At 36.7% G+C, this 25,440-nt stretch overlaps 1 protein-coding gene across 3 annotated transcripts in view; it reads left to right on the top strand.

Annotated features, from left to right (window-relative positions):
* TRHDE (thyrotropin releasing hormone degrading enzyme) overlaps positions 1-25,193 on the top strand; it is a 211,060-nt gene extending 185,867 nt beyond the window's left edge. The window contains exons 15-18 of one of the 3 annotated variants that reach the window (XM_066993097.1): positions 9,742-9,909; positions 10,521-10,661; positions 14,927-15,008; positions 17,252-25,193. In XM_066993097.1, coding sequence (XP_066849198.1) covers positions 9,742-9,909; positions 10,521-10,661; positions 14,927-15,008; positions 17,252-17,395 — 535 coding nt within the window. In that variant the 3' untranslated portion in view covers positions 17,396-25,193. The remainder of the gene's footprint in view (positions 1-9,741; positions 9,910-10,520; positions 10,662-14,926; positions 15,009-17,251) is intronic. The other 2 variants (XM_013197875.3, XM_066993102.1) reach the window with 2 other exon arrangements.
* The last annotated feature ends 247 nt before the right edge of the window (positions 25,194-25,440 follow it).

Consider the following 25,440-nt stretch of genomic DNA (forward strand, 5'->3'; position numbering starts at 1 on the left):
CCTGCCACATGCAGACCACTCTCATCACCTCTCTCTGAGGTGTCTAGGACTGGCTTAAGATGCTGCAACATACTGCCCTCCCCTAGTTGAAGTTCTGCCACTGAGATTTATCTCAATAGCAAGAGAAATAATTCTGCTCTTCAGCCTAAAGATGAGAGCATTCATCTGAGAGACGGAGGCTTGAGCACCTGAAATATCAGGATTACTTATTACATAAAGGGTTTTAGGTGGTATTGCTAAATACACGCAGGATAAACATGATGATTAGACAAGGAATGAAACTCTAAAAAAAATTGTCTCTACAAGGAGCAAACTGAACACATAACATCACCTAAGTAGCTCTAAGAGGACAAGATGTCTGTTTGCATCAGTGTAGGAACCGATATGATATTTTAATCCTTACAGTTGTTAAAAAAGATTAGATGAAAAGATTTTAGCTGAAAGATTTTAGCTGAAAATCTGAGATCATAATCAAAGTATTGGCTAATTCTTTTTAGTCACCGAATTTAAATCATTTTGCTCTTTTAAAATGGCTGGTGGCTCTGAAACAATTTGCTTGAAAGTCTGCATTGTTTTCTGACTTGATATGAAGGCAATTTTTTTTTCTCTGCTAACTTGAGATATATGCCATTCCTGTACTGAAGCAATGAAAACTCTTGAAGCTTCCATGTGCATGTTTAGAAGAATACAAGCCTAGCAGAAAACATACAAGCACAGTGAAATTTCACTTGTAGTTTGAGAATGTAAGGTTACTGGAATTCAGTCAACAGCAGAATGCTATACAAGAAAAGCTACTGTTGGCTGAAAATTGAGATGTTTGCTTCTACCTTCATTTAACAGGGCTCATCCCTGTGAAGCTCTTTCATGTGTGAAGAAATAAATTATTCACACTCCTTAGGTATAACAGTATTGTGGTTCAGCCTAAAAAATTAACAAAATTACCATACAATGCCTGCCTGAGCTTGAGACTCATCCTTGTTAACCCCTTTAACCTTCACTGCATATCTATTCTGAAAGAAAAACACATTTCTAAGAGGATTAGCATTTTCAGACTTTCTGCCTTGGCTAGACAGAGTAAATGCATATTTCTGAGGTTCGGGAAGGAGAGCTGCAATCTGTAAACTCCTGGCAGGTGGTATCATAACAATGGTTAACATGCTAATACTCAGCATGATGGCTCAAAGCATAACATATCCACAGACACAAGCATGTTTTTGCAAACCTCTCTGTGGGTTGCAGGCATGATTTTCTTCCAGCTGCTGTTACCATCCATCAGCTACAGGTTGCCACAAACACATTTCTGCTGGCAAAACGGACTGTGGATGTATGCTCGCTTGAGGCAACGTTAGACAGGTTAGCGTGAATACATGAACATGTGAGAAAGGTGCTTTGAACCGAGATGGCTGATTTTGCCTTCAGCAGATAAAGGCATCCTTGTATTCTTGTTCTGTTCGTAGTGCTGTGGTGATGCTATTCTTTTGCTAATGGGGAGCAATGAGCAGTGGGAGATGATAGTAATGCTTCAGATTGAATTACATAGTGGTGTTTCTCTAAGACAGTACTGAAGCCATTGGAAGGCCCCTTGCTATTCAGAACCACTTTGGTTTGCTCATATTTTTTTCTTTATAAATGTAACCATTGCTGTTTATTGGTTGCTGTCTTTTAAATAGAAACAAATTATCTTGATTAATTAATTGCATCTCAATCCCTAAATACTCCTAGAAAACTTCTAGTAAATGCACTTGATTGATATGGACTTCATGTCACCTCAGGGCAATTTTAGGTTAAATGCTTTTTTTAAAATTATTTTTACTATTATTCTTCTGTCACAAGCACTTTGATTATGATCAGTTATGTTTACTTAGAATACTGCCTTGCAGATATCATCAATGGGAGGTTCCAATATCTTACTCCACCAACCTTGCATAAATCAAAGGTTGCATTCTGATGTCTCCTATACAGTTGATAACTATCTGCTAATCCTTAATCAAGAGAGCTATGCTTACTGTATTATTTCATAAGCAGAGCTAATGTTCAATACTTAGCTTCTTTTTTAATACTTTTTTTTCTTTTCTTTTGCACTTCTGAGTGTACTTCCCCTCCCCCCTCCCCCTTTTTTTTTTCTCAATGAAAGCAATACTTAGATGAATAGATGATGTTTGCAGTGGAATGCAAACTGCTACGTTGAATTAGACTGAAGTCAGCATCTATTTGGTATCCCATGGGTCAACTAAAGGTTAAATTCTTCTGTTTTCATGAATGAGGAGAAGGAGAGACAGCCAGAAAATCCTGAATGTAAATCCAGATATTTCAAATCTGTTCTGGTCTCTAGTCATCTGGTTTGTTCTGAGGACTTCTGAAGTGCTAAGTTGGAGTCAGAGATATGGAAGGAGAATATGCCATGAATTTTCCTGTTCTGTGAATTTCAAGTCAGAACACATCTGTGTGTCTTTTTGCACTACAGATAAACTATTTTTTTTTTTACTAAAAAGTAAATCATAGTCTTGGATGATTGCATCCTAGGACTCAATTATTTTATTTAATCTTTTTAACTGTAATTATGTGAATATGGGCTTTTCCAGTGATTCCCATCTGCCAGTTCAAAGACTTATATTAAACACTGCTTTGGCTGTTAGGAACCCTAGTTAATTCTTTATCAGTTTTAAGAAAGGTGCAAGTAATGAAGTAAAATGGCTTCCCTCAGATAATTTGAACAAAGACAGAAGTAACCAACAAGCCTAATTTGAGAATGCTAAATCCCCATACTTGCTGTGCAGAATTTCTATTTACTCTGCAAGGGACAATGGATTCACGTTAATCCAGCTGCCTAAATTGGCAGTCTGCTTACTTGGATGGACCTTTAACTACTCAATGGAATGCCACCAGGAAAAAACAAATTGCACTGCTGGAGCGGCTGTAACATTCCTATAAATGAAACTATCCATAGATCTGAGGGAGTGGTAAATAACACAAATTACAAGTCATTAATTGAGATCAGTTTCCTTGAAGTTGGGCTTAAGTGATAGAAAATCAATTGTTTTTCCAAACAAAGCATTTTCTGTTTCCTTTTCCTCCTCTCTTATTTCTCTCTCTAATGATTTGAGATACGCGATTTCGTTGCTTTGTTTCCCATGTGTACATTAGTGCTACAGTCATGCAACAACTTGGAAGTGTACCTAAGTTTCACCACTTACATAAGGATTTGTGGGAATGTGGCCAACAAATTAATTATTTCTGTTAGTTGCTTGGAAGAGGGACTAGCTTCTTTTTCACAGGTTTGATGCCCATGAGTTATTTTTGGATATTTTTAGCAGCATACCTGAAAAAATTTTTTTTATTTTTTTCACACATGAATGTCTAATAAATGTAAAACAATAAAACGTATCCCTTCTTCTGTGTTCTCAACCCCTAGAAGTTTTAATTACTGAAAAATTCAGGCATAGCTGTTCATGCATTTTGAAAATTTTTTGGAGTTTTGCCAGCCAATGTCAGCCAATGTTGCTGAAGTGATTTAACTAATTAATAGCTTGTTACAACATTTGAGTAGAATCTTGCACTCCAGTCAATAAAACTGTTTAAGGAGGAAGAAAGTAGCGTTGAATGCACAAGTTAATCAAGGAGTTAGTGCTTTGAAAGACCATCTGGGGAGTATGTCTGAAAAGAGGGAGGATTTTGTCTTGTGAAAGACAAAACCGGGCTTTTTAGGGCAGATGGTTCAGGTAGCATTTTTATCTTCTGACTTCTGTGTTCAATCACAGAAAAATTGCTATACATAGCAATTCTGGATTAGCGGTAACTAATTTGCAATCTTTAGAAGTCAGATAGATTGTTTTCCAATTTTTCTGTTCAGGAATGACCTCTCCACAACTCTGCAAAACAGTTGAACAGAAAGGACCGTTTTTTTTTCTTGCAAATAAATGTCCAGAAAAGGAAAAAAAAAAAAAAAAGACCTATCTACTCAGAGATTACTTACAAAAGAGTGCATAACTCAGGCATATCTGGAATATGTAAGTAGTGTGTTAGCTGTGGGGTATCTTCTGTAGGAAGGGAAAGGACCAGTAGCAGTAACCATCACTTTAGGAATGATACAGTCTCTGCCTGCCTCAGTCAGACTCATGTGAGTCTGAAGCTCAGAAGCACAGAACTAGGAATGTGGAGAACTGGTGTCTATGCATAGCTTTGCCACGTAACAGAATCGCAGAATTGAGAATGGTTCAGGTTGGCAGGACCTCTGGAGGCCATCTGCTTAAGCAGGGCCTCCAAGGGCAGGTTGCCCAGGACCATGTCCAGGCAACTGTTGAGTGTCTCCAAGGAAGAAGACTCCACAGACTCTCTGGGCAACCTGTCCTAAACAAATTGGAATCCTCAGTTAATATCCCCTGTGTGACACACAGCTAATGTGTGATACACAGCTAAATATCAAGTCCATCTGTACTTCAGTTTTCAAGGGGTAATTCTGCCCTTGCTCTTCAAGTTAGATATGTGCTATGGTAGAGGACATGCCCACAGTGGAGCAGGCAGCATGGCTCCTGGAGTTTGTAACAGTGAGTAAAAGTACAATCTTTGGGATTGCCCTCTCAGAAAATACAGTTTTTGTCGTAGTGTTACTTGTAACGGAATCTGTATTATATATCTGCAAACAAACTACCAATATTTAATTATTTCTTATCTTAGCATTGTAACCTATTAAACAAGACTATAAATATAGTCATCAAGAAAAATAGACCTGAGTTAAATGTCAAGTAGTTGCAAAAATAAAGAATAATGTTTCTGATTAATTTTCTTTGTCAAATATTACCCTAAATGGTATTAAATTTTGTCACTTAATCAAAGAAGTCTAAACTGTGTGCAATTAAATTTTTAAAAATTAGAACAGAGTTTGCCCAGAAGATAAATAATTATGGTTCAATTTTATAAATGTATCTCCAATTGTTAGAACATACTTAAATAGGAGCAAGTATGTACCAATTAATTATAACTTAGAAGATTATTCTTAGCTCATTGTAGAGCTTTATTATTCGCTCTTGAAAAAAATCCCTGTAAAGGCACAGCACGATTTTAATTAATTTTTTTTCTGTTTAATTTTTAACTTTTTTCCCAAAGTATTTAATTTTTAAACATGAGCTCTGCTAGCCACATATTTCATTCTCACCATCATATCTCTTAAGCAAGAAAAATAAAGTTAAATAAATTGGATCAGTATTCAAATAAAAGCCATTTAAAGTGATGCTTTCAAAAGTTAATCTTTATCTTTATTCTTCTGAAGTATCCATCAATCATATTAGCTCTTTAAAAATGAGAGAAGCCTTGAAGGCCCAGATGAGGTTTAATATAAGAAGGGGATGCGTTCTGCAGTGTTACTACTTAAGCAGCACTGAAACAATGGTTAATTTTATCCACTTGATTCAGTTAATACAGGGGGCTAATGTTCTATGTGTTAATCCAGTGCCATGGAACTGCAGTTTTGGAAAACCATTTTTCTTTAATCCATAAAATTTAAAAATTCTATAGACTGGTAAGATTTTACATGTTTAGATAACAATGAAATACTGGCACCTAATGATTGGAGAGGAGAGAGAGCAAAAATCTGTACAAATGGAGAAAATTCAATTGAAGGGTCTCTGTTGAGGCAATAGTTAAAGAGAAATTACTGTTGGGATATTCACATTTTCATAAACAATTTTCATTTCCATGGAAGGGAACCCCCTGTCTATGGTTCTGATTACAGGCCTCTCACAGGAGTAATTTGTAGCTTTTCATAGCTGTAAGTTTCATCATTTCTAAAGCTACAGCTTTTAACATTAGTATTTGTTTGTGGGAGTTGATTTTTTATCACACTATCTTAATGACAACTTATACAGAGACCTCAAACCTTCCCTGAAGCAACTGGAGCACTGTGAGTATGACACGCAAATTTGATTGCAGTAGAGTTTTCTTAAACATGGTGACATCCAGGCTGTGGACATGGGATCAGTGCCATCACTTATTGTTAAGTCCTTCTTCCTTCTCAGAGCATTGAAATGATCCTGTGGGTCTAAAATCACTACTTAGGATATAAAAGAGAGTAGCTGGGAAAGCCTATGGAGTTGATATGTTTTGATGTAACTTTCAAAAATGTAAACCTCACAAGTGAGGAATGCCGACCTTTCTGGGGCTTAGCATCCACTGTGAGTTACCTCTGCTTCTGACTGGACCCAAACACAGAGTGACAGTCCTTCCAGCATACAGTTCCTTCTTACCTGAATTAATGGCAAAATCAACCTAAAAAGAAGTGCTTTTTCCAGGTGCCTTATAGTTCCTTAGAGAGTCAGTTGGCCAAGTTGCATCTCTTGCAGTAAACCAAAGACAGCATTTCTGCTGTCAAAGCTCAGCAAGAACTACATGTGCTTCTAAAAAATGATTTGGTGTTTTTGTGTCAAGATATAGAGTGCTTTCTGTCATTGAAATAAAACTTGACTGGGTTCAGTTCTTCATGTTCAGATAACATGTGTTAAGACAGATTTGGGGCAGCCAGTTTGGTTCTATGGTCAGGAAGCATCCCCTACTCCAGTTCAGTTAGCATTTGTTCTTTTGACACCTGTCAGTGTATTAAATCCCAAATTAAAAGAAAAAAAAAATAAAGAGAGACATTAACTGGCAAGGAAGTTGTGCTTTACAAATAACCCAGTGAATCTGAAAATCACAACACAATCGTAAATAATATCACTTTTGAGTTCTATTCAATGTATGTGTACATGGCTGTGTATTTATGTTACTGTAGCTGCTGACCCAAGGCTTTGACGGAGTTGCAGTTTTTAAGAAAACTTTAAGTCTCATCTCTAGTAATATAAGCCAACACAGTGGCAACACCTAAATACCTACTGTATTAATTTTAGTATTTCTTGATTTCTTGTGTTAAAATAAGTAGTCAATTTTCTATAATAGACTCTAGTATATGCAGTTTCTTTTGCATTTGCTTTTTGAAAGAGACATGAAACGGGAAAAATAAACTCTTGAGACTCATTAAAGCTTAAAATATTCCAACATGGGCTTACTGATTGACTTTCAAGTTAGAAATATGAATTCCATTGGTGTGAAATAGAAATTCAGTACCTAACTCACATGGATAATTCTGTAAATGATAACCAAACTCACATTTTACTAATGATAACTCAGTTTGGGGGAATCAAAACTCAGTAGTATTGAAAGGCTTATGAAAGTGATAACTTGTCTTCTTCACTAGATATGTATGGCTAAACATACTCTTTTAATGGTTCTTGCCAACTTTCAGAATTGTCTGGTTTCCTTGGTCTTGGTGTAGCAGTTCTATAGGAACCACAGAAGCAATTGCTTAGATTCAATATAAGCCAAGGCTGACTGGTCCTGGATAAATTTGAGAAGAGTTACTAACTTCTTCCAGTGCAAGCTTTTTAGGTCATCAGAACTTGACCGACAAAAAAAATAAATAAATAAAAAAAGAAGATAGAAAGGAGCGTTCTTAAAAGAACTATGGAACTTGCATTTTTGGAGGTCCCAGCTAAGTCTTGGTGACACGTAGGAATTACTTACCATATGTGGTCATAACCATAATAATGCTGATTTTGTGAGACAGCTGGGGATGGAGTTGTTACCACACAGTGATTGGGTGGTGGGAGGAAACAATAAGATCTTGGACTATGTCAGGATCTGCACCATAGCAGTAATCCACCGTGGTTAGTTAGTTGCAGTTCATGGCAGAGGTGAGCCATTGTACCTCCAGTTTTGTTTTAGAAGGCAATATTCCTGATGTGTGCTAAACACAATTAAAAGTTTCATATTCCTAGTAATTTTATAATGGATTACATTTCTCTTGCCTACCCCTTCAGTTTTTCTTTGGAGAGTTTGCTCCTTAGTAAGTGTCTGGATTCGTCTGCATCAAATGCAAAATAGCATTCAGCACTAGTCGAGTCAGCCCTGTGTGGCTTTATTAGCATGGGTCCATGCTAAAAATTTTCCAGGAAGACACACAATCTTGTTCTGTGTCAGCTCACCATAAGCAGAATTTATGTGACTACCTGCATCTGGACCTGTAGATGTGCCCTCAGAGCTGATGACCACACTGATGGCCAAGAACATGAATAAAGCCTCAAACTTAGGCTTTACTTTTTTTTTTTTTTTTTTTTTAGTAGTAACTACTTTTTTTTAGTAGTAACCTTATGTTACTATTAGAAAAAGAATAGCAAAGGTCTTCAGCCAGGAGGAGGAGGGGTGCACTTCTTTCCTGTTTGCTTTGATTTAAGTACATATTCTTTATATTCTTTTCCTCAAGAAACATCATGGTTGTTGGGACTGGTTAACCCCTTAGAGGCAACAACAATTTTTATCCCTTCACAGTCATCAATATAGAGTTTCCTGCTTTACCTCCTTCCTTCTGAAGCACTGAGGAGCAATCAAAATTTTGAAATGTTAAAAAACAATGCTGGTTTTATTTTCCAGGGGTTCAAATATAGCCAAAATGATCAGCTGAAACTTCTTTAAAAAAAAACAAACACCACTAAATAGGGCCTGGCAATAGAAAGTTTCAGTGGAAAGATTTTTTATTTTATTTTTTTCTAGAGGGCAAATAGATGGGGAGTAAAAGAACTTTGATTCTTGAGTGGTGTGGTCTGGTCTCTGGTGTAAGACATTGGTGAAAGTCTTAAAATAGTAATGAAATATTTTCTTTCTGTGCTGCATAAGATTTGATATCAAATTTTACCATAGAAATTTCATTCTTTGTCCCACTGTATTACTGCCCAGACACTGACAGCAGCTTTCTGTACTTCTAGATTCTCTAAAGAGATTTTGTGTATGAAGTTCCAGAGGTGATTCAAGCCAGCTATTGGTAACCAGATAAGGGTATTTTGCTACAGTTTTTACCAGAAAAAAGAGAGGATATTTTCCTTCAAATCAGAAGCATATTTCTTTGAGAAAGGTCTAGCTTTACATGTAGGAATATCCTGTAACTGGCAAATGCTTCAGCTTCTATGCTTGTATAGGAAACATAAGCAAGGTAGGAATTTGAAAGCCCAGCTGAGATCTTTTTAGAAGAAAACAGTACAAATGCACATCCCGTACTAGGTCTGAATTTGTCTTCAAGAAGCAGTTTCATTTAACTGTAGCCTGCATTTATAATACTTGAGTAGCTCATCAGTTCGCAACCATCCTATAGTATAGCTGTTTTTGTATTGCTATTGATAAGAAGAACAAATGAACAGATTTCTGTGTTTTCTTTGCTTCTGAAAACACCGTTTTTAAGTAGAATTTTCTCCTTGTATGTTTCTGTATGAGTATGAAGCACTTTATGACACAAGCAAGTAGGAGTTTCTGGCTGATCAGCTCCCACTTTGAAACCTCAGTACTAAGGACAGGAAGAGGAGTTTTGGCGCAGAGCCAAGCAGCAGGCTGATGAGATCCCGAGCTAATTTGTAGAGCTTATGTTACCTGTCCTGCAGGTTATGTGGTACATTACATGTTGATGAACTGGACAACCATGATTTATATTCTTTTGACAAAAGAATGGTTATGAAAGGAATGTCAAGCATGTGTTGCCTATTAGAAAATCCATCAGGATGTCTGGGAAGATTTTGGTGGAAGTAAAGAGATGTAAATGTAGTTTTCCAAAAAGTGATTACTGTTGCACTTTAATTTTGGAGTCTCCTAAGAGTAGTGATGTTTTTCCTTAGTTTCCAGTGTCAAGAAGCTACTTATTTAACACAGTGCTATTACTGATTTCTTTTTTAGAATCCCACTTAATGTGAGAGACATTGTCTACTGTACAGGAGTTTCACTGATGGATGAAGATGTATGGGAATTCATTTGGATGAAATTTCATTCTACCATAGCAGTGTCTGAGAAAAAAATATTATTAGAAGCCTTAACTTGCAGTGATGACAGAAATTTGCTCAATAGGTACAAAATATTATGTATCTGTATCTGACCATTACTGATAATCATTTCAATATTTATGGATCATCACTTGAGCTTCGGTCTAAATGAAAAAAACTTGGCTTTTAAAGCACAGGCATCTATCTATGTAAACTGTCTCATGTTTTTGCATTATTACACATGAAAATTAAAACATATTATGTCATTTCGCTTCCGAATTGTTCTAAATTCATAAGAGGTGTTTGAAATCTTATAATAATTGTTATGTTTTGTTGGCATACCCTTTATATAAATGTATTGACCAGTCTGATCTTATTGATTTCATAAAAATTTACATGGAAGGTTCCACTCAGCTTTTGCTGAAATCCTTTTCCATCCCTCCAGCTATGCTATCTTCTAAAGTACCAGCATTCAGTACCAAAACTGAAGTTTATTCTGATTCATAAATATGTCTGATCTTTGGAATTATAGAAATAAACCAAGAAACCTGGAGACTTAAACAAACTGGCAGTTTTTTTGTTTGTTTGTTTGGTTGGTTTTTCTTTGTTTATTCTGAGAGTTTTTAGACGTGCTGTTGTCAGAATATGCGTTGGCAGATCTAAATAGGATTTTTTTTTCCTTGTTATTCCTATTAGGCTTTTGAATTTGTCTCTCAACTCAGAAGTTGTCCTGGATCAGGATGCAATTGATGTGATAATCCACGTAGCTCGAAATCCACATGGAAGAGATCTTGCTTGGAAGTTTTTCAGAGAAAAATGGAAAATATTAAATGCCAGGTAAAGATAAAAAAATTAAATTTATGTTTGTTTTCTTGTTTTGATGTAATTCATGTAAGTATTGTATATGTATTTATTCATGTAAGTTCCTGAATCTAACCCACTCTCTTTTTATTTGTAAATAGAAATATGTCTCTAAATATGAAATGTATACATAGGAGTCACAAATACATGTATTCATATATTATCATGCATTCATGGAAACATTTATCTCTTAGAGATCATCTGTATATATATACCTGTTACTGTATTGTATCTATGCTTATGATAATGAATTCTAGATGCATGTCAAGTGCTGCAGTTCTACCTTTATGTAGATAAAAAAGCAGTAGTTCCCAAAGGAATTTTGCTGATTTTAAGTGTGGTAGACAAAAAAAATATATATATATACATGTATATATATTATATTTTTTTTCAAGCACATTTATTCAACTGCGGAAAAACAATAACAAACAAACAAAACCAAACAAACCTTGAAATATTTCTGCTTTCAAAAGGATTTCTGATGCTAATATCATGTCATCCCCTTTTCTTCTGGACTGTTATACAGAAAGTAGATGGCAGCCAAGTGCTGCCCAGTGCAGTTTGTTATGCACAGGATAGGAGCTAATTTTTTGTGTTCCTCCAGAAGTTTATACAGGCATTTAGGCATAAATTGTCAAAATTCATATTGCTGCAAACACATGTGCAGAAATTGCATATGCAGAAGTGTCCTGCCTCAGCAAATATGTTCATCTACCAACCTAGCTAACACCTGTGATTTTAAACATGGTCACAGTTAACCAGTGTAGGCAAATGGACGATGTTTAGAAAATTATGCCAGATGCATTTTTTTTTTCGTGTACGTGTTTTAATTTTAGATAGCTTAACTGCACTTAAAAGTAGAATTTTATTTATCTCATTTGGTATGCATCGCCGTGTTATCTGACTTCACAGCAATCAGCAAAGCCTCATCGAAAAACCTGTCATTGTATTCTTTTTTTTTCTTAAATGAGAAAATAGCAAAGTCTACTGCCCAACATGGACTTTGTATTACATGCATTCAGTTTGATCTCCAAACACTAGTCAGAGTCATCAAAAGGACTGTAGTAGTTGACATACACCTTGTGCTTTTTTTCTGAAAGGGACCTCCAGTGGAGTTTCTGTCAATTGCCAAAGAATTCAATGCAGTGGAACGAAATACTTCATACAAGCATGTGTGATGTCTATTGAAAATAATTTAATTTTGTAATTACAGATTAAAACCTTTTAAGAGAGAATTGCAGAGGGTAGAATTGGTCTAACACTTTGTCCCTTAAAATATTCAGTGAAATACATGATTAAATGCAGAATTAGGCTTCTAATTTAAGCTTGACACACTGGTACTTTATTAAAATGCAAGCTTTACTGCTGAATTATAGTTCAAGTATACTCTGTCCCAAGACATTTTTCTGGCATTATAATTCATCATTTAACTTTATTTAAAACTGTAATACTTTGTAATAAACATTAATTTAATAAGATGATATCTCTATGGTATTTTCCATTGAATTTATTATAAAAGATGTTGTCGTATCAGATAGTAATATGAAATAGCTGAGGGCGATTGAATTATGCTATAACACTATTTCCTCTAACTTTAAAACACTGCATATCAAACAGTTAGAATGACAACAAAATATTATTATCCCTTTATATTTTTACATTATACTTGTATACGCATTACCCAGAAGATATCAATAATGTTGGAAGTCTTTAAAAAAAGCTTATATCCCATTTACAAAGGTTACATAGAAACCGAGGTGCCTTATAAGTCTTTTGTAAGAAGTTAGTGGGAGTAAGGCTGCCAGGTTTTAAAAAAGTCTGAAAAAGAAAATTGAAAGTTCTCTGCTTGAACTGTTAGCTGAGTGTGCAATACTTGGGCCTCTAAATTATTTTGATCGTGTGTGCACATGTGTGTCTGTGTGTGAAAATTTACTCTAACAGCTGCCTGTATGAATTCCTCCATTCTCAAGTGCTGAATCATTTGTCATTTGGGGGGGAATTTGTCAATACGTGGGAAGTCATTTGCATCTGTCCAAAGTAAATGGAATATGCTGCCTTCCAAGTTCAGTTCACACAAGTACAAAGCTTGTACAAGTGTAAGGCATTGGAGGATCACTTCCCCACAGGTACAGGACAGCCCATGACTCTACAATGTTTCCAGGAAGCGTTTAAGGTTCTGCTTCTGGAGAGCCTTTGTCTTTTCTATGAAGTGTAGGAAGACTGATATTTGCAAGACAAAACGCTTTCTCACATATTTATATTAATTTTTATGTTTCACGTGCAAAATACTATTTTAGGAGGTATCTTTACTAGACGTTTTGCCAGCAGAGACTGTTTCAAAATTGCTATTAGTGGCTGACTTTTTACCAAATATGCATAATGGTCAGTAATCAGTGTAGGTCTTCACGAAGGCATAGTTTTCAATGGAAGGAATTTTGCTACTTGTTCACACTGTGGCTACAATGCAGACTGCAAGAAAAATAAAAACCTTGCAATGGTTTTCATGAGGTTGCTTCTGTAAAGTGGATTGGTAACCTTGTCAAAAGACCCCATCAAGAGCAGCTTCCAATTTTCCAAGCAGTCAATTATGAGGCTAAGCTGAGAATGTAATAATAAAGGGCTTTGTTAGAAAGCCTAAACGTGCTTAAAGGACCATGAAATCCATACTTCCCATAGGAGGCGTTTGCCTCTGGATGGCTCTATATGTCAGTGTGACTGAAGTTTTTGGAAAAAGACATGTACTTGCTGAAATAGCCATGAATAATTCATGGGTATTAGTGGTCAGGGAGTAGGATTTTTGGTCCCTATAGCAATATTTCCCTTCATACAAGCTCAAGGTAGCAAGCAACACAGCACACACCTTCTTTAAAACAGAAACTTCTCAAAAAACATAATTTCTCATTTCTTTGCCCCTCTCTAATCCTCTCTCTATGCCTGTCCCTCTCCCTTTCTCTTTCTCTCTCCCTTTTGGATGACTGTCTGGCTTACAGTACTTAGGTATTTAAGGGTAATTAATTTAGGGCTAATAGAAGCAGAACAGAAAGCTGTGTCTGTACTAGTTCATTTCACTTTGAATTTTGAATTCCTCCTCTCTATCAGTTTGTAAAAGCAGGGTATGAACTGAATTGTTCCCCCGGATAAACTTAATTGTAGTGAAGTCTATTAACATTACTTATGCATGTCTGACAAGAGAGCTGAATTCTTTAAAACAGTCCGGTTCAGATTAGCTAGGTATTGCTTTGGATGTATGTGCAGATAAGGATAACTATTTGTAAAGTGCCTCTTGCTACGCTGATGGCTAACTTGAAGACCTGCTTTCGGTTTCCAGTGGAATTGCATTCTCCATACTAGAAACATTGAAAAAAAACACCACCACAAGCTATTCCAACATGTGATGCAAAACTTCAGGTGTAGTCTGGTTCTTATCTTATCTTATCAGCAACATAGCTGCTTTGTCTGGGAGGTTCAAAAAAAAACCTGTGGACAAGAAGGTGGAAGAGTAGTGTTTGAATGGCCAGTTTCAAACTACCTGCAGAACGTCATCGCTGATTGCCATTGAATATCGTACCCAGTAACAACAAATTGGCTTTTAAATATTCTTTGCTCAAGCTTTTGAATTTTCATTGACAGGTTGGTTCTTTGAGCATGTTACATCATGGCTCTGGGAATTATTTTAGCACTGTTATTTTATATCAGCATTATTTTAATTATCAGGTACTGGAACAAGAGGATTTGACTCAGTTCACTTATCCAGAGGCTATTTGTAATGTAGATAAGGTGGATGAATGGAAAATGCAGGGAAAGCTGCAGCAATTCCAAAAGTGTGTGGTAATGGTACAGCTCCTCAGAATATTTCTCCTTAGTTGCTGTTTCTCTCCTTCTATGGTGCCTGTATTTGAGCTTCTTGGTGTCATGATGTGCCAAGCTGTTTTGTTAAACATGGGATGTTCTTCCAGTTTGGTCCTCTCCTCCTTTGGAAATCTCATCTGTGACTGCAATTAAGCCCATTCTGCTTAGTAGTGTCTGACTAAAAGTTAACTACAAAGAGCTCAGCTTAGAAGGAGGTCTCAGTCCAGGTTTTCGGCATGGAACACTGGAATGCCAATGTCTGATTCCAATGCTATACTCTTGGACCTCCAGAATTGTCCCACATCTTCCCTTGCTTACAAAAGACTACTTTTTCATTTTCAGCTGGCCTGGTTCTTGCACTAACTCTCTGAATCTTCTTTTTGTCCTTACAGGTATGGAGAAGCATTATTTATGAATTCGAAGCTTATCAGTGGGGTCACAGAATTCCTTAATACAGAAGAAGAACTAAGAGAGGTAATTTTAAGTGACTTTCAGTATGTGAGGCTGTTTTTGTTGTAAGGATGGAGCAGGACAGGAGCAATTAGGTGTCAGCAGCTGCTAAGGTCAGAGAAGCTGAAAAAATTTGTCTGCTGAATGAAAGCAGGCCTGGAGGGACAAGGAGTGACTTTGGGTTCCTTTACACTCAGTCAAGGGCAGCACTGAAGGACTGGGACAGCAGTGTTTGTGTAGGAACCCTGGATGCTCAGCTGGAGTCAGACAGCATGAGGATGAGGAGCAGACTGCAAAGGCACCCCAATGTGTAGGGGGAGGTGCCAGGAGGTGGGTAGTATAGGTAGCTCTTGGTACTCTAAAATTTTGTATTTCTTCCATTCATCTGGCAGGATCTTGCTACAGTAATTCTTTCTTTTTCTTCCACTAAGATGTGGCAGGCCCCATTTAACTTGAAACAGGGTTTTACATCTCTAAAATATAGTATACTTTACCTAGGAGATTGGGATCTCACTTTTAAGTGTTCTGATGTTGAAAGAAAAACTAGAAATAACTCTGGAGCAAAGGCTTGGCTGGATAAGTAGGACTGGTTTTTTTGTTTGTTTGTTTGTTTGTTTTTTGTTTTTATTTTTTTCTCTTCACTTTTGGTTGAGAAGCTGAAAGAGATCTTTCTGTCCAGGTTAGCTGATGCTGCAGACAGCAGCCCTAAGAAAAACCTAAGTGGTGAAAGTAGGAGAAGCTACAAGAGCCTTCTCTGTTTTTCTATTGCCTACTGTATTTCAATGTGAGAAAAGCTGTAAACTCTGATATTCTGACCAAGTAACATCACAATAATTTGTTCTAAATGCTAATTACTCCTTATTTAGATTGCCATGATCTCTCATTTTAACTTAACACCTGCCCTGACTAAGGTATTTGTGCAGTTGCCTTACATTCTGTTTATGCTCCGCTCAATGTTACCCCAAATGGATCAAATGATTCATACGCAGCATAATCACCATTAATTGAACTCTGATTCTGCTGTGATATTTTGCCCAACCATTTGTCTGCACTCAAGTCAAGTGGCCTCTGGTACTTTGGGAAGAGCCACAGCTGTCTCCTCAAGGCTACCCAGGTGGTACTGGCTCACACTTGAGTATCTGACCTTCTAAAGGAAGCCTTCCATACTCTCAGTTTCTACCTCCATGGCAGCATTGGCAGGCTGCCTGTTTATACTTCCCTGAAAAGAAACTGGACACGTAAAAAGAAATGTTATAAAAACTACAGAGATCAGGCAAGGTCTGATTTTGATAGTTCCCAGGATCCTCCCATCCTTGTAGCTGGGACGGGAATGAGATATCTGCAGGACCAGCTTTTTCAGTTTTGAGCCCCTACACAAAGGGAAGCAGTTGGAAGTTAGATTTAAACACACAAGGTGATTCTGGTATCACCAGGAAACAAAAATTTACTAATCATGAATAACTGCAGCTAAAACTACCTAATTTTATACAAGTCAATATAACCAGCAACCTACTGTGCAGATCAGCCTTGCAGCTCTCACTTAAAAAGAACAATAATTCAAAGCACACCAGTGCCATCAGCTATAATAATCCAGGGGCTAGTGCTATAATTTGAGTATACATGAGAAGAGGCCTTTTCAATTTGCTGAAAAAAAGATCAAAGTTTTCTCATAAGGGAAAGAATCTGTTACAGGCATTCAAAGATCAAAAAAAGATTCAAATATGAGTGCCCACTTGCTTTGTTGCCGTCCTCTTTCCACTGTAACCATCCCTTCCTTTTCTAAACAACCAGCTTGTATTATATCATAAAAAGGGTTCTGCAAATCAAAAGTAAATAAATTTAGTATGAAGTTTGATTGAACCAAAGGGCATCAGGGCTGCATTCTACTGACATTTGCACGTAAACCTGAATGAGAAGCACTTAGAGTGCTCCCAGTTTAGTTTCTTAGGTAGGAAAAAAAGTTCAGAGCAGCCCATCTGTCTGCGCAGTGCAGTAGCTGGGCTATGAGAGAGGTGGAGGAAATGATATTAATGTGATCCAGCACTGACGAGTCAATATCTTCCAGTGCAATTTGAAGCAATAGCATCGCATATAATTGACAGTCTGCTGTCTTATTACATTTCCTTTTAAATCCTTCTACATGATAGTACATTTACTGAAGTGGTGATTGTGGGGGTTTGTTCTAAATGCCTGACTTGTTTACATGAACTGAAAATATTTACTTTCTGTAGTTCTTGCAAATTTAACCTGTTAAATTGTATTTCCAGCTAAAGAACTTTATAAAGAGTTATGAAGAGGGAGCTGCTGCCTCTTTCTCCCGTGCTGTGGAAACAGTGGAAGCCAACGTACGGTGGCAAAGGCTTTATAAGGAAGAACTATTCCAGTGGCTAAGAAAATCCTTGACACACTAATCTGTCTTTCCAACTGAACTTTTAACATGAAGCTCTGCAAAAGGAAAAGAAGTTTAGAAATGTTCAACATTAAAATCATGAAGACAAGATCAGATTCCAGGGAGAAGTTTTCTTTTTCTTTTTCTTAATTGTGTTTTGTTTGTTGGTTTTTGTTTTGTTTTGTTTTTACACTGGGTTCTTGTGAAATTGTCAAGAAGCTCTTCAGAAGAGAAGGTCATGAATGCTTGTGAAATCCAGTCCTCAGTGTACACAACCAAACATTATATTAAGTGGTGCATGTAAATGGTGAAGAAAAACTAACAAACAAAAAAATCTTCAAAGACTATTTTGTGCATGCTTGTATTGTCCCTGCCTGTATTCTAGCATGCTTATGTATAACAGCCACATTTTGTATGTGAATTCCAGTTACATCAACAATGGGCATTATACAAAGCACAAAGACTATCTATGACAATCAGTGTTGCAATGAACAAAAGGAAAGGAAGAAAAGGGAAATGCAGAAGGCTTCCAACTTTGGGCAGTATGAGATATAAAGTTGTCTTTCCCATTAGCTGCCAATTAGCCCACAACTGAAATTGTCTTTTAATGATTACAAGGGTGCCAGCTCATTTTTTGAGTTGCCAGTTGTCATGTATGTAGCTGCAGTCCCCATATTCCTATATTAAAATTAGCATTTTGTGGGAGGAGAGAGAGAAAATGAGAATAAGAGAGGACATCATTGATGCACTATAATTATATAAATTTATTCACTGCTGATAAGTGAAACCATGTATATTTAGCTGTGAACGTATGCAGTGTTTATGAGGAGAACTTTGCATTGATTTTATAGAATCCATGAACCACCTCTTCTGAGCAATTTTACAAGGCAGTGGTATTCATGATTGGTCACCCAACCTGTGCAGTAATGACTTATGCAGCTGATAATGCACAAATATTATAAACAAAGGAAGGATTCAAATGGAAATTAGCAAAAGGGGAGAATGTCTTGCATTCAAAGACAAAATTAATCAAGAGCTGTCTTGAATCTGGTAGACCAGCCGCAGTAGTGTTTTATTATAATAGAGAAATCAGATTCTCCATGTGGGCAATATTTTGCAATTATGGGATATACCTTTTATACCAACTTAGGAAAGTGAAATATGTAGAAAGATTTGTGTGTGGATTTATTTGTACTGGCTAATACTGTGAACATTGTTTTTCTCTTTCCTTTTATTTCATATAGACTGCTCTAGATGAGTGATGCTTTTCTTAATCATACGGTTGTTTCTTTTTTTTTTCTCAGTCATTAATCTGTGAGATGTTATGTAGTGAAAATGTTAGTTGTACAAAGACCATCTGCACCATTGGTGCTACGTGAAAAGGATAAAACTGATGCATCTTAGGGTCAAGTACTCTCCTATGTCTGCACCATGAAGGGAAGAAAAAAAAAAAACGCAACAAAGCTATAGAGAGTTTACAGGAGGCAGGTTGCAGCAGCTTCAGAGTGTGATTGTAGATGTACAACAGTGTTTCTTTACCCCAGCCCAGCCCATCACAACCATCTGACCACATCATTGCTTGTAAACTGGGAACATGTGGCCAGCCTAATTAGAGAACAGGCATTATATCTGGTTGTATCCTTCACAGGGCATGGAAATTACCAAAATGCTTTACAATAGCAGTAGCTTATGCCCAGTAGTTGTTTTTGAATTGTAATGTTAGTGCAGAAAGAACCCAAACCTGGCATCTTCAGGCATTATCAGAGTCGTGTGGAGACAGTATTGCTTTCTGGGCTGTCATTCCCTTGGCACTCTGATCCTCAAGAACTGGTAGAAACATCCCATAACTAAGCTGCCCTGCCGTTATCATGGGCTAAAGCACCCATCTTGAGCCTCTTATTTTGTGTCTTTTACTGCACAGAGGATGCTGTTTGTGGATGAAATGCATATGTGGTCATTTGCTTTGCAGTTTGGTATGTTAGCTCGACCATATTTAACTAAAAGAAGAGGGAATCCTGTGCTCTTGCACAGTTAACTCTTTGCCTTATAGTAAGCCCTAAAGCTCTGTGATGTGTTGCAGTGCTAGTGAACCTAATGCCCAGAGATGTTATCATGTCCATGCTGAATGAAATCCTCCTTCTCCTATGTGTTTTACCTACCTCACAGGGGTGTTGTGAGGCTTGACTAATGTTAGCAAAGCACTTGAATATCCTCTGATGAAAGGCATTTAAGACTGCAAAGTATTATTTTATGTGGTTGACCAAACTCAACCTCAACGCCAGTATATAGTGTAACATTTTTAATTTCTACTGAATGAAATCATATGCATATTTGTTATATTAAAAAAGAAAGCCAAATGGAGCCTCTTTAATATAGCCTCTACCCTGTAATGAAGCCCAAAATTACAATATCCAAAGAGTGCGACGAAAGCCAAGCCCTCAAACATAAATTGCTTTGGGGATTTCAGAGAAAAGAAGTGTGCATAATGGTCTGTCCATTTCATATTCTATTCAAGATTGTCTTTGATGACTTTTGTTTTTCATCACCACAGATTAAACCACATACCTCCAGGCTGCACATAGAAGTTTCTGGTCTTTCCACTGATAAAGGGCAGACTAACAATGTGTTCCAAAGTCAGAAATTTAATTCAGCCTGTGTATTCTGCACAGTGCACAGAAATTTCCACTGTTGCTCATTAAAATTGAAGTTTCTTGCACATTTAGCTGATGTTCGATGTAAATTAATAATTTAGTGGCCTTGAGCAACTGGTCTACCACAAATATCAAGCCCTACATGTATCTACATACCTACTAATGTATTGCTTATAATTGTTGTATTATAGTAATGTTGGTATTACTGCTATAATTAAGGTTGAGTTAGCCTTTCCATTATAATTCCTTATTATTTTTATTTTTATATTTTGTATTTTGCTGTTTCGTACTGAATTGGGATTAAATTTAAATGGACTAAATCCAACAAAACTACAGCTGTTTTCTAAAATACTCTATCCCCTTGCATTTAATCATATGTCTTTAGAAACTTTTTTATAAGAACTTCCACACAACTATGTGTGAAAGAATGGTTGATACCTCACGGAAAACTCTAATACTGTCTGCTTAGAAAAATCTATTAATCTTATTGATTTTTCTTTCTCCTTTACTGGTCCTTTTCTTCCTTTGTTCTTATCTAAAGATTGGCCCCATTTTTATAATTTGGATTGTGATTAGGAAGCCAAATACCCCAAACTTCTCATCATTTTCAAATCCAGTATTTAAATTTATTCTTTTTATTTAGTGAGAGGAGATGCGGCAAAATGTGGAGCCAGTGTGGATGTGGCCCTTACCCAAGTCTGGGAGTCATTTTATAGAGATTTCATGGGCCCTGTGTCTGATTAGCCTTTGTGTGACTCAGGATCCTTTGCAGTTATTAATTTTTATGGCTTACTAAATCATATAGGGAGACATATGAATAGGCACAATTTTATGCTGGCATAACAATATGGCGACCTATTGTATTTTTATAACATTGTCCACTACAAAAATTCTCAGCCTATTACTTTGTAGAAGTGCTTGGTAGAATTATTCGTATATCCACCGCTGACAGCTATTAAAATGATAGTAGCTACTAATTGAGACTAGAGCAGAACAATATGGAAGCTTGCTTCTGAAATGAAATGTCACTTCTGCTATTATGGGGTGTACTTGAACATTAATTTTGACTGATTTAGATGAAAAAACTTCAGATGTCATTAAGTACATACATATTTGTGACCTTTGATGATCTTTTCAGTGAATATAGCAAGAATTCCAATACTATGATGGACACTGCAGATGAATTTTGTGTAGCTTTTGGGCTGTTTTGCATATTTCACTGAGCTTTAGTATGTCAAAGGAACTATCTCCAATGATGCAGAAAGGAGCTTTCACAGCAAGGATCCTGAACCATACAACTAAAACCTTAATAGTAAAGAATAAAAGAAAGAAAATATTGTACGTATATATGTGTGTTTATATGTGAAAAATCCTCTGTAGAGATCATTTTCCCATAAAATGTCAGTAAGTCTGATTATGTGGATAGAATACAATGAAACAAAAATTTGCAGATGAGGGTGCCTTTGTTTAAGTATCTGTGAGGTTTTGGTTTTGCACATGATCATAGCCAATACTGCAGTCAGTGAAAATAGATTTTGAGTCAAACATGGAGCTTTCTTTTTGATGAAAAGCAATGTGGCTTTGAAAACAGTTTATGTATGTAATCAACTACCTCCACTTCTGTTGGGAGTATGCAGAATATCAGGCTGCCTGTCCTAAAGCTGGGTTTATCGCCATGGTGTCAGTATGAGCACAAAGGAGTAAAATGACTGTCCCGCTGCTGTGCAGCCTAAATACAGGCTGAATACAGGCTGAATACAGCCTGAATACAGGCTGTTCCCCAGAAGTAGGTGGAGTAGTCCGAAATCTGCTGGCTGTGTCATCCACTGCTACCAGCAGCCCACCTGGGTCAGGAAGGCAGCTGGGAACCCCTGAAGTGCAGAGAGGCCCCATTCAAGTTTCTCTCAGTTAGGGACGAGGGACAGAAGGTCCCTTTGTTTGCTATGGGTTGTGGATGATTTTGAGAGACTGGCATCATTGCCTTGAGCAAGCTTGGCAACAGGTCCAGCTAGTGAGCCTGCACTGCACAGAAAAATCTAAATCCCTGCACTGTGATCATCCTAACAGGAAAATGTTGACCAAAATCTTTGTAAAGGTCTAGAATATTGTAGCGTCAGTTGTTCAGAAGTCATTTCAAACAGTCAAAAAATTTATTCAGTTTTCAAGTAGGCATAAGAACACTGACAATCTTTATGATATTTTTGTTAATGTTGAGAATGTGCTATGAGTTTCTCAGGCCTTTTTCTAACAAAGGATTTGGAAGGATGTCACTACAAATTAGTGTGGTAATAATAGCAGTAATAGTAGTTACTGTACTAATACCATCAAAAAAATGTAGATACCTGTGCAAACCTGCATGGCACTAGTGTCTGTGCACTTCTCTTTTTGCATACAAATCTGGAAAAAAAAAAATAGCCACCTTGTTTCTGACATGAATGTGAAACCTCCTGCCAAGCTTCAAACCAATACTGAAATCCAGTAAAACCACTCTGACTTGAGCAAACAGTCCACGCTGACACGAGGAATTTAGTTTTCGATGTGAAGGAAGGGAAGGAAGAGACTGCTGTGTGTAAGAATTTTTGACCAAAGTAAGACCACATGCTCTAGTTAGAGCACAATTTTTAAGCCGAGTGTATTTCAAAGAAATTGGTCGAACTTAACTCCATCTCGTGTCTGGCACTGGAGGGCAGCTTGACCTCAGAACACCCTACATTGTAACACAGTTGAGGTCAGATGTATAAAACCCTTCCGTGTGGGCTAGTTTCAGTGAGATGAGGTGTTTAAGGAGAACCACCCCGATGTGCAAGTGTTGTGGGATCAGACGTAGTGTCCTTTCTCAGAAAACAGCATTCATACTTTGCTGATTTGTAACGACTGAAGTGTGAAGTTACAAAAGTATTTCTGAATGCTTTGCTTATTTTATGTACGCTGTGTCCTAGGGATGTCAAAGCATTGCTGGTAGAGAACATACAGATGAGCAGCACTGTAACAGTAGAGGGGACTGGGGTGCAGAAGACAGTCGTGAGCAAGGAGGCTTCAACAAGAGTTCCCCAGCATTTCCTGCACAGCATTGCTTGGATTTGCCCAGTAAGGACGTCACTGGTGCAATGGACGAGGCCAAGAGCCAAGACGCAGTCTCCGTTGTGTACAATACATTTCAATCTACCTAATTTGTTCTTCTCTGTAATTTCAAAGTAAGCTGTAGCCAAACTGATGGCATGCATGTGGCCACAGATCCTCAGATGGTGCAGGGTGAGGTAGATCCCTTGAAGTGACTGATGTGAAGTGTAGCTGAGGATCTAACCCATTGCTTTCAAAGCATTCCCCTGAGGTGCCTGCTGGCCTAGTGTACAGACTGGTATGCATATTCATATGTATGTTTCAGTAGCACATATTTGATGACAAATAGTTTTTTTTCTTGTTTTGTTTTCCTTTTGCTTTTTTATTAGAATAATGCTTTGTGATTGGTTCCAACGTGATAAAGCTTTATAATAAGTTTGGAGAACTGCAAAATACTGTACTGCAAAGAGTGGCTACTACCCTCTCTTTTTCCTGCAAACACGAGATTTCAGCAGCGTTGGAGTTCCTTGGACTTAGACACTCTGTGGAAAAATATTCTGAGCAGTTTCTAATGGAAACATCATTGTAATTACTGTATAACTACCCTGTACAAAGACAGCTTTATTATATGTGTAAATGTAATTTTGCTATGTTGTTTTTATGTTTGAGGGACAATAGGCTTTAGCATGGATGAGATATACAGCTTTATAAAATCAGAGATTGCAGCTCCTGTCTGATGTTGTACTGAAAGGTGTTCAATTGTTCTATTTCTGCTGAAGATAACATACACATAAACCATTTCCCAGAAAAATAATGATCTATTCCACTACATACACAGCAATGACATAAATGGATCATAATACTGAAAATAAAGTCTTGATAATAAATTGCATTATTTCCCCAAGAGACTCTACATGTAAGATCTTTTGACACCTTAAGAAGAAAGAGAAAGACCAGCAGTTATTAATGCTGGTTGTAATGGATGATTCCCTCTATTAATTCTGTCTCAACCATGGATTAATTCTGAATACTGTAATTAGAAGAACATATTTTTCCATCACTTCACAAATCTGTGCTCTTCTGAAATTCAGTTTGTCAAACTAGAGGTGGAGCTGGCTCATTTTAGAAACAATTCACTGATGGCTTCACACAAACAAGTGTTTGCAAGATCAGAATGCCATTTTCATTTATAAGAAACATAGATCATTGCATTATGTCACACTTTTTTCTCTTTGTACCATATATACATGTATATGTAGCTTCTAATTCTGGACCATTTGCTTTGACAAAGTTTTTGTTGCTTAGCCTTTTGCTTACAACTCTTACTTAAAAGTTTCAACTCGGAAAAGAAGTTGATCACAACTCAGCCATGTATGTAGGCAGTCTCCCTGACTTCTGTGGGATTAATCACATACTTCAAATTACGTATCAAATCATGGATCTGGCTGAAACAGTCTAACAGTCTTTCTGGAAAGTGATTTAGTCACCAGTTTCAAGTGCAGAATATGGTGATGTGTTTTTGATGAATCTCAAATCACAGCATTGTTTATATTGAGCCAACTGCTCTTCTCTCTTTTCTTTTTCTTTTTCCTTTTTTTTTTTTTTATGGAAAGCATATATTTTGCATATAAAGGGGAGATATTAATTGATTCTCAGTATATATAAAAATACCAAATTTAACAAGGTTTTTCATTTATTGTTTGAAGAATCCTAGGATTTGGGAATAAGAGCAGAATTATTCTTACAAAGTTAATTAATGAATATACAACATGAATCAGCAAATTAAATCATTAACCAAATAAAATAAACAAATTTGTTACAGTTTAGCAGAAAAGTGTTTTTCTATGATATGCCTTTGAAAATGACTCCATAAATATGGGACCAGTATATGTTCAACATAAAATTTTTATTCCACTCTTAAGAACTGACTACATGGATTTTTTTTATTTTTTTTTTAATGAAAAACTTTATCTTCTGTATTTTAAGCAGAACAAATTTGAATTTTGTCTCTGATAATAAAATTTTGTACAGTAATGTGTAATTCATCACTGTCTTAATTTTCTGACGTGGAGACACAGCTAAGATAAATAATACCCAGCCTTTTGATTATGTTCCCATTTCAGTTGAGATAACAGTTTAATAATGCTGAATAGATACACTGAGGTTTTACAAAGAAAAACAAGCAAGAAAATGTATTTTTTTGACAAGAGGAATTTTTCAAAACATTAAAATGCTGAGACTAGTAGAAAACAGATATCCTGAGAAAATACAAAATTTGGGCTTGGAAATATTCTTAAGCACTCCAGGACTAACAGGACTGAGACTGGAATAGAGAGCAATGCCTGTCTTTTGTGCT

This window comes from Anser cygnoides, chromosome 1, assembly GCF_040182565.1.
Source record: "Anser cygnoides isolate HZ-2024a breed goose chromosome 1, Taihu_goose_T2T_genome, whole genome shotgun sequence".
In the NCBI taxonomy this organism is placed as follows: domain Eukaryota; kingdom Metazoa; phylum Chordata; class Aves; order Anseriformes; family Anatidae; genus Anser; species Anser cygnoides.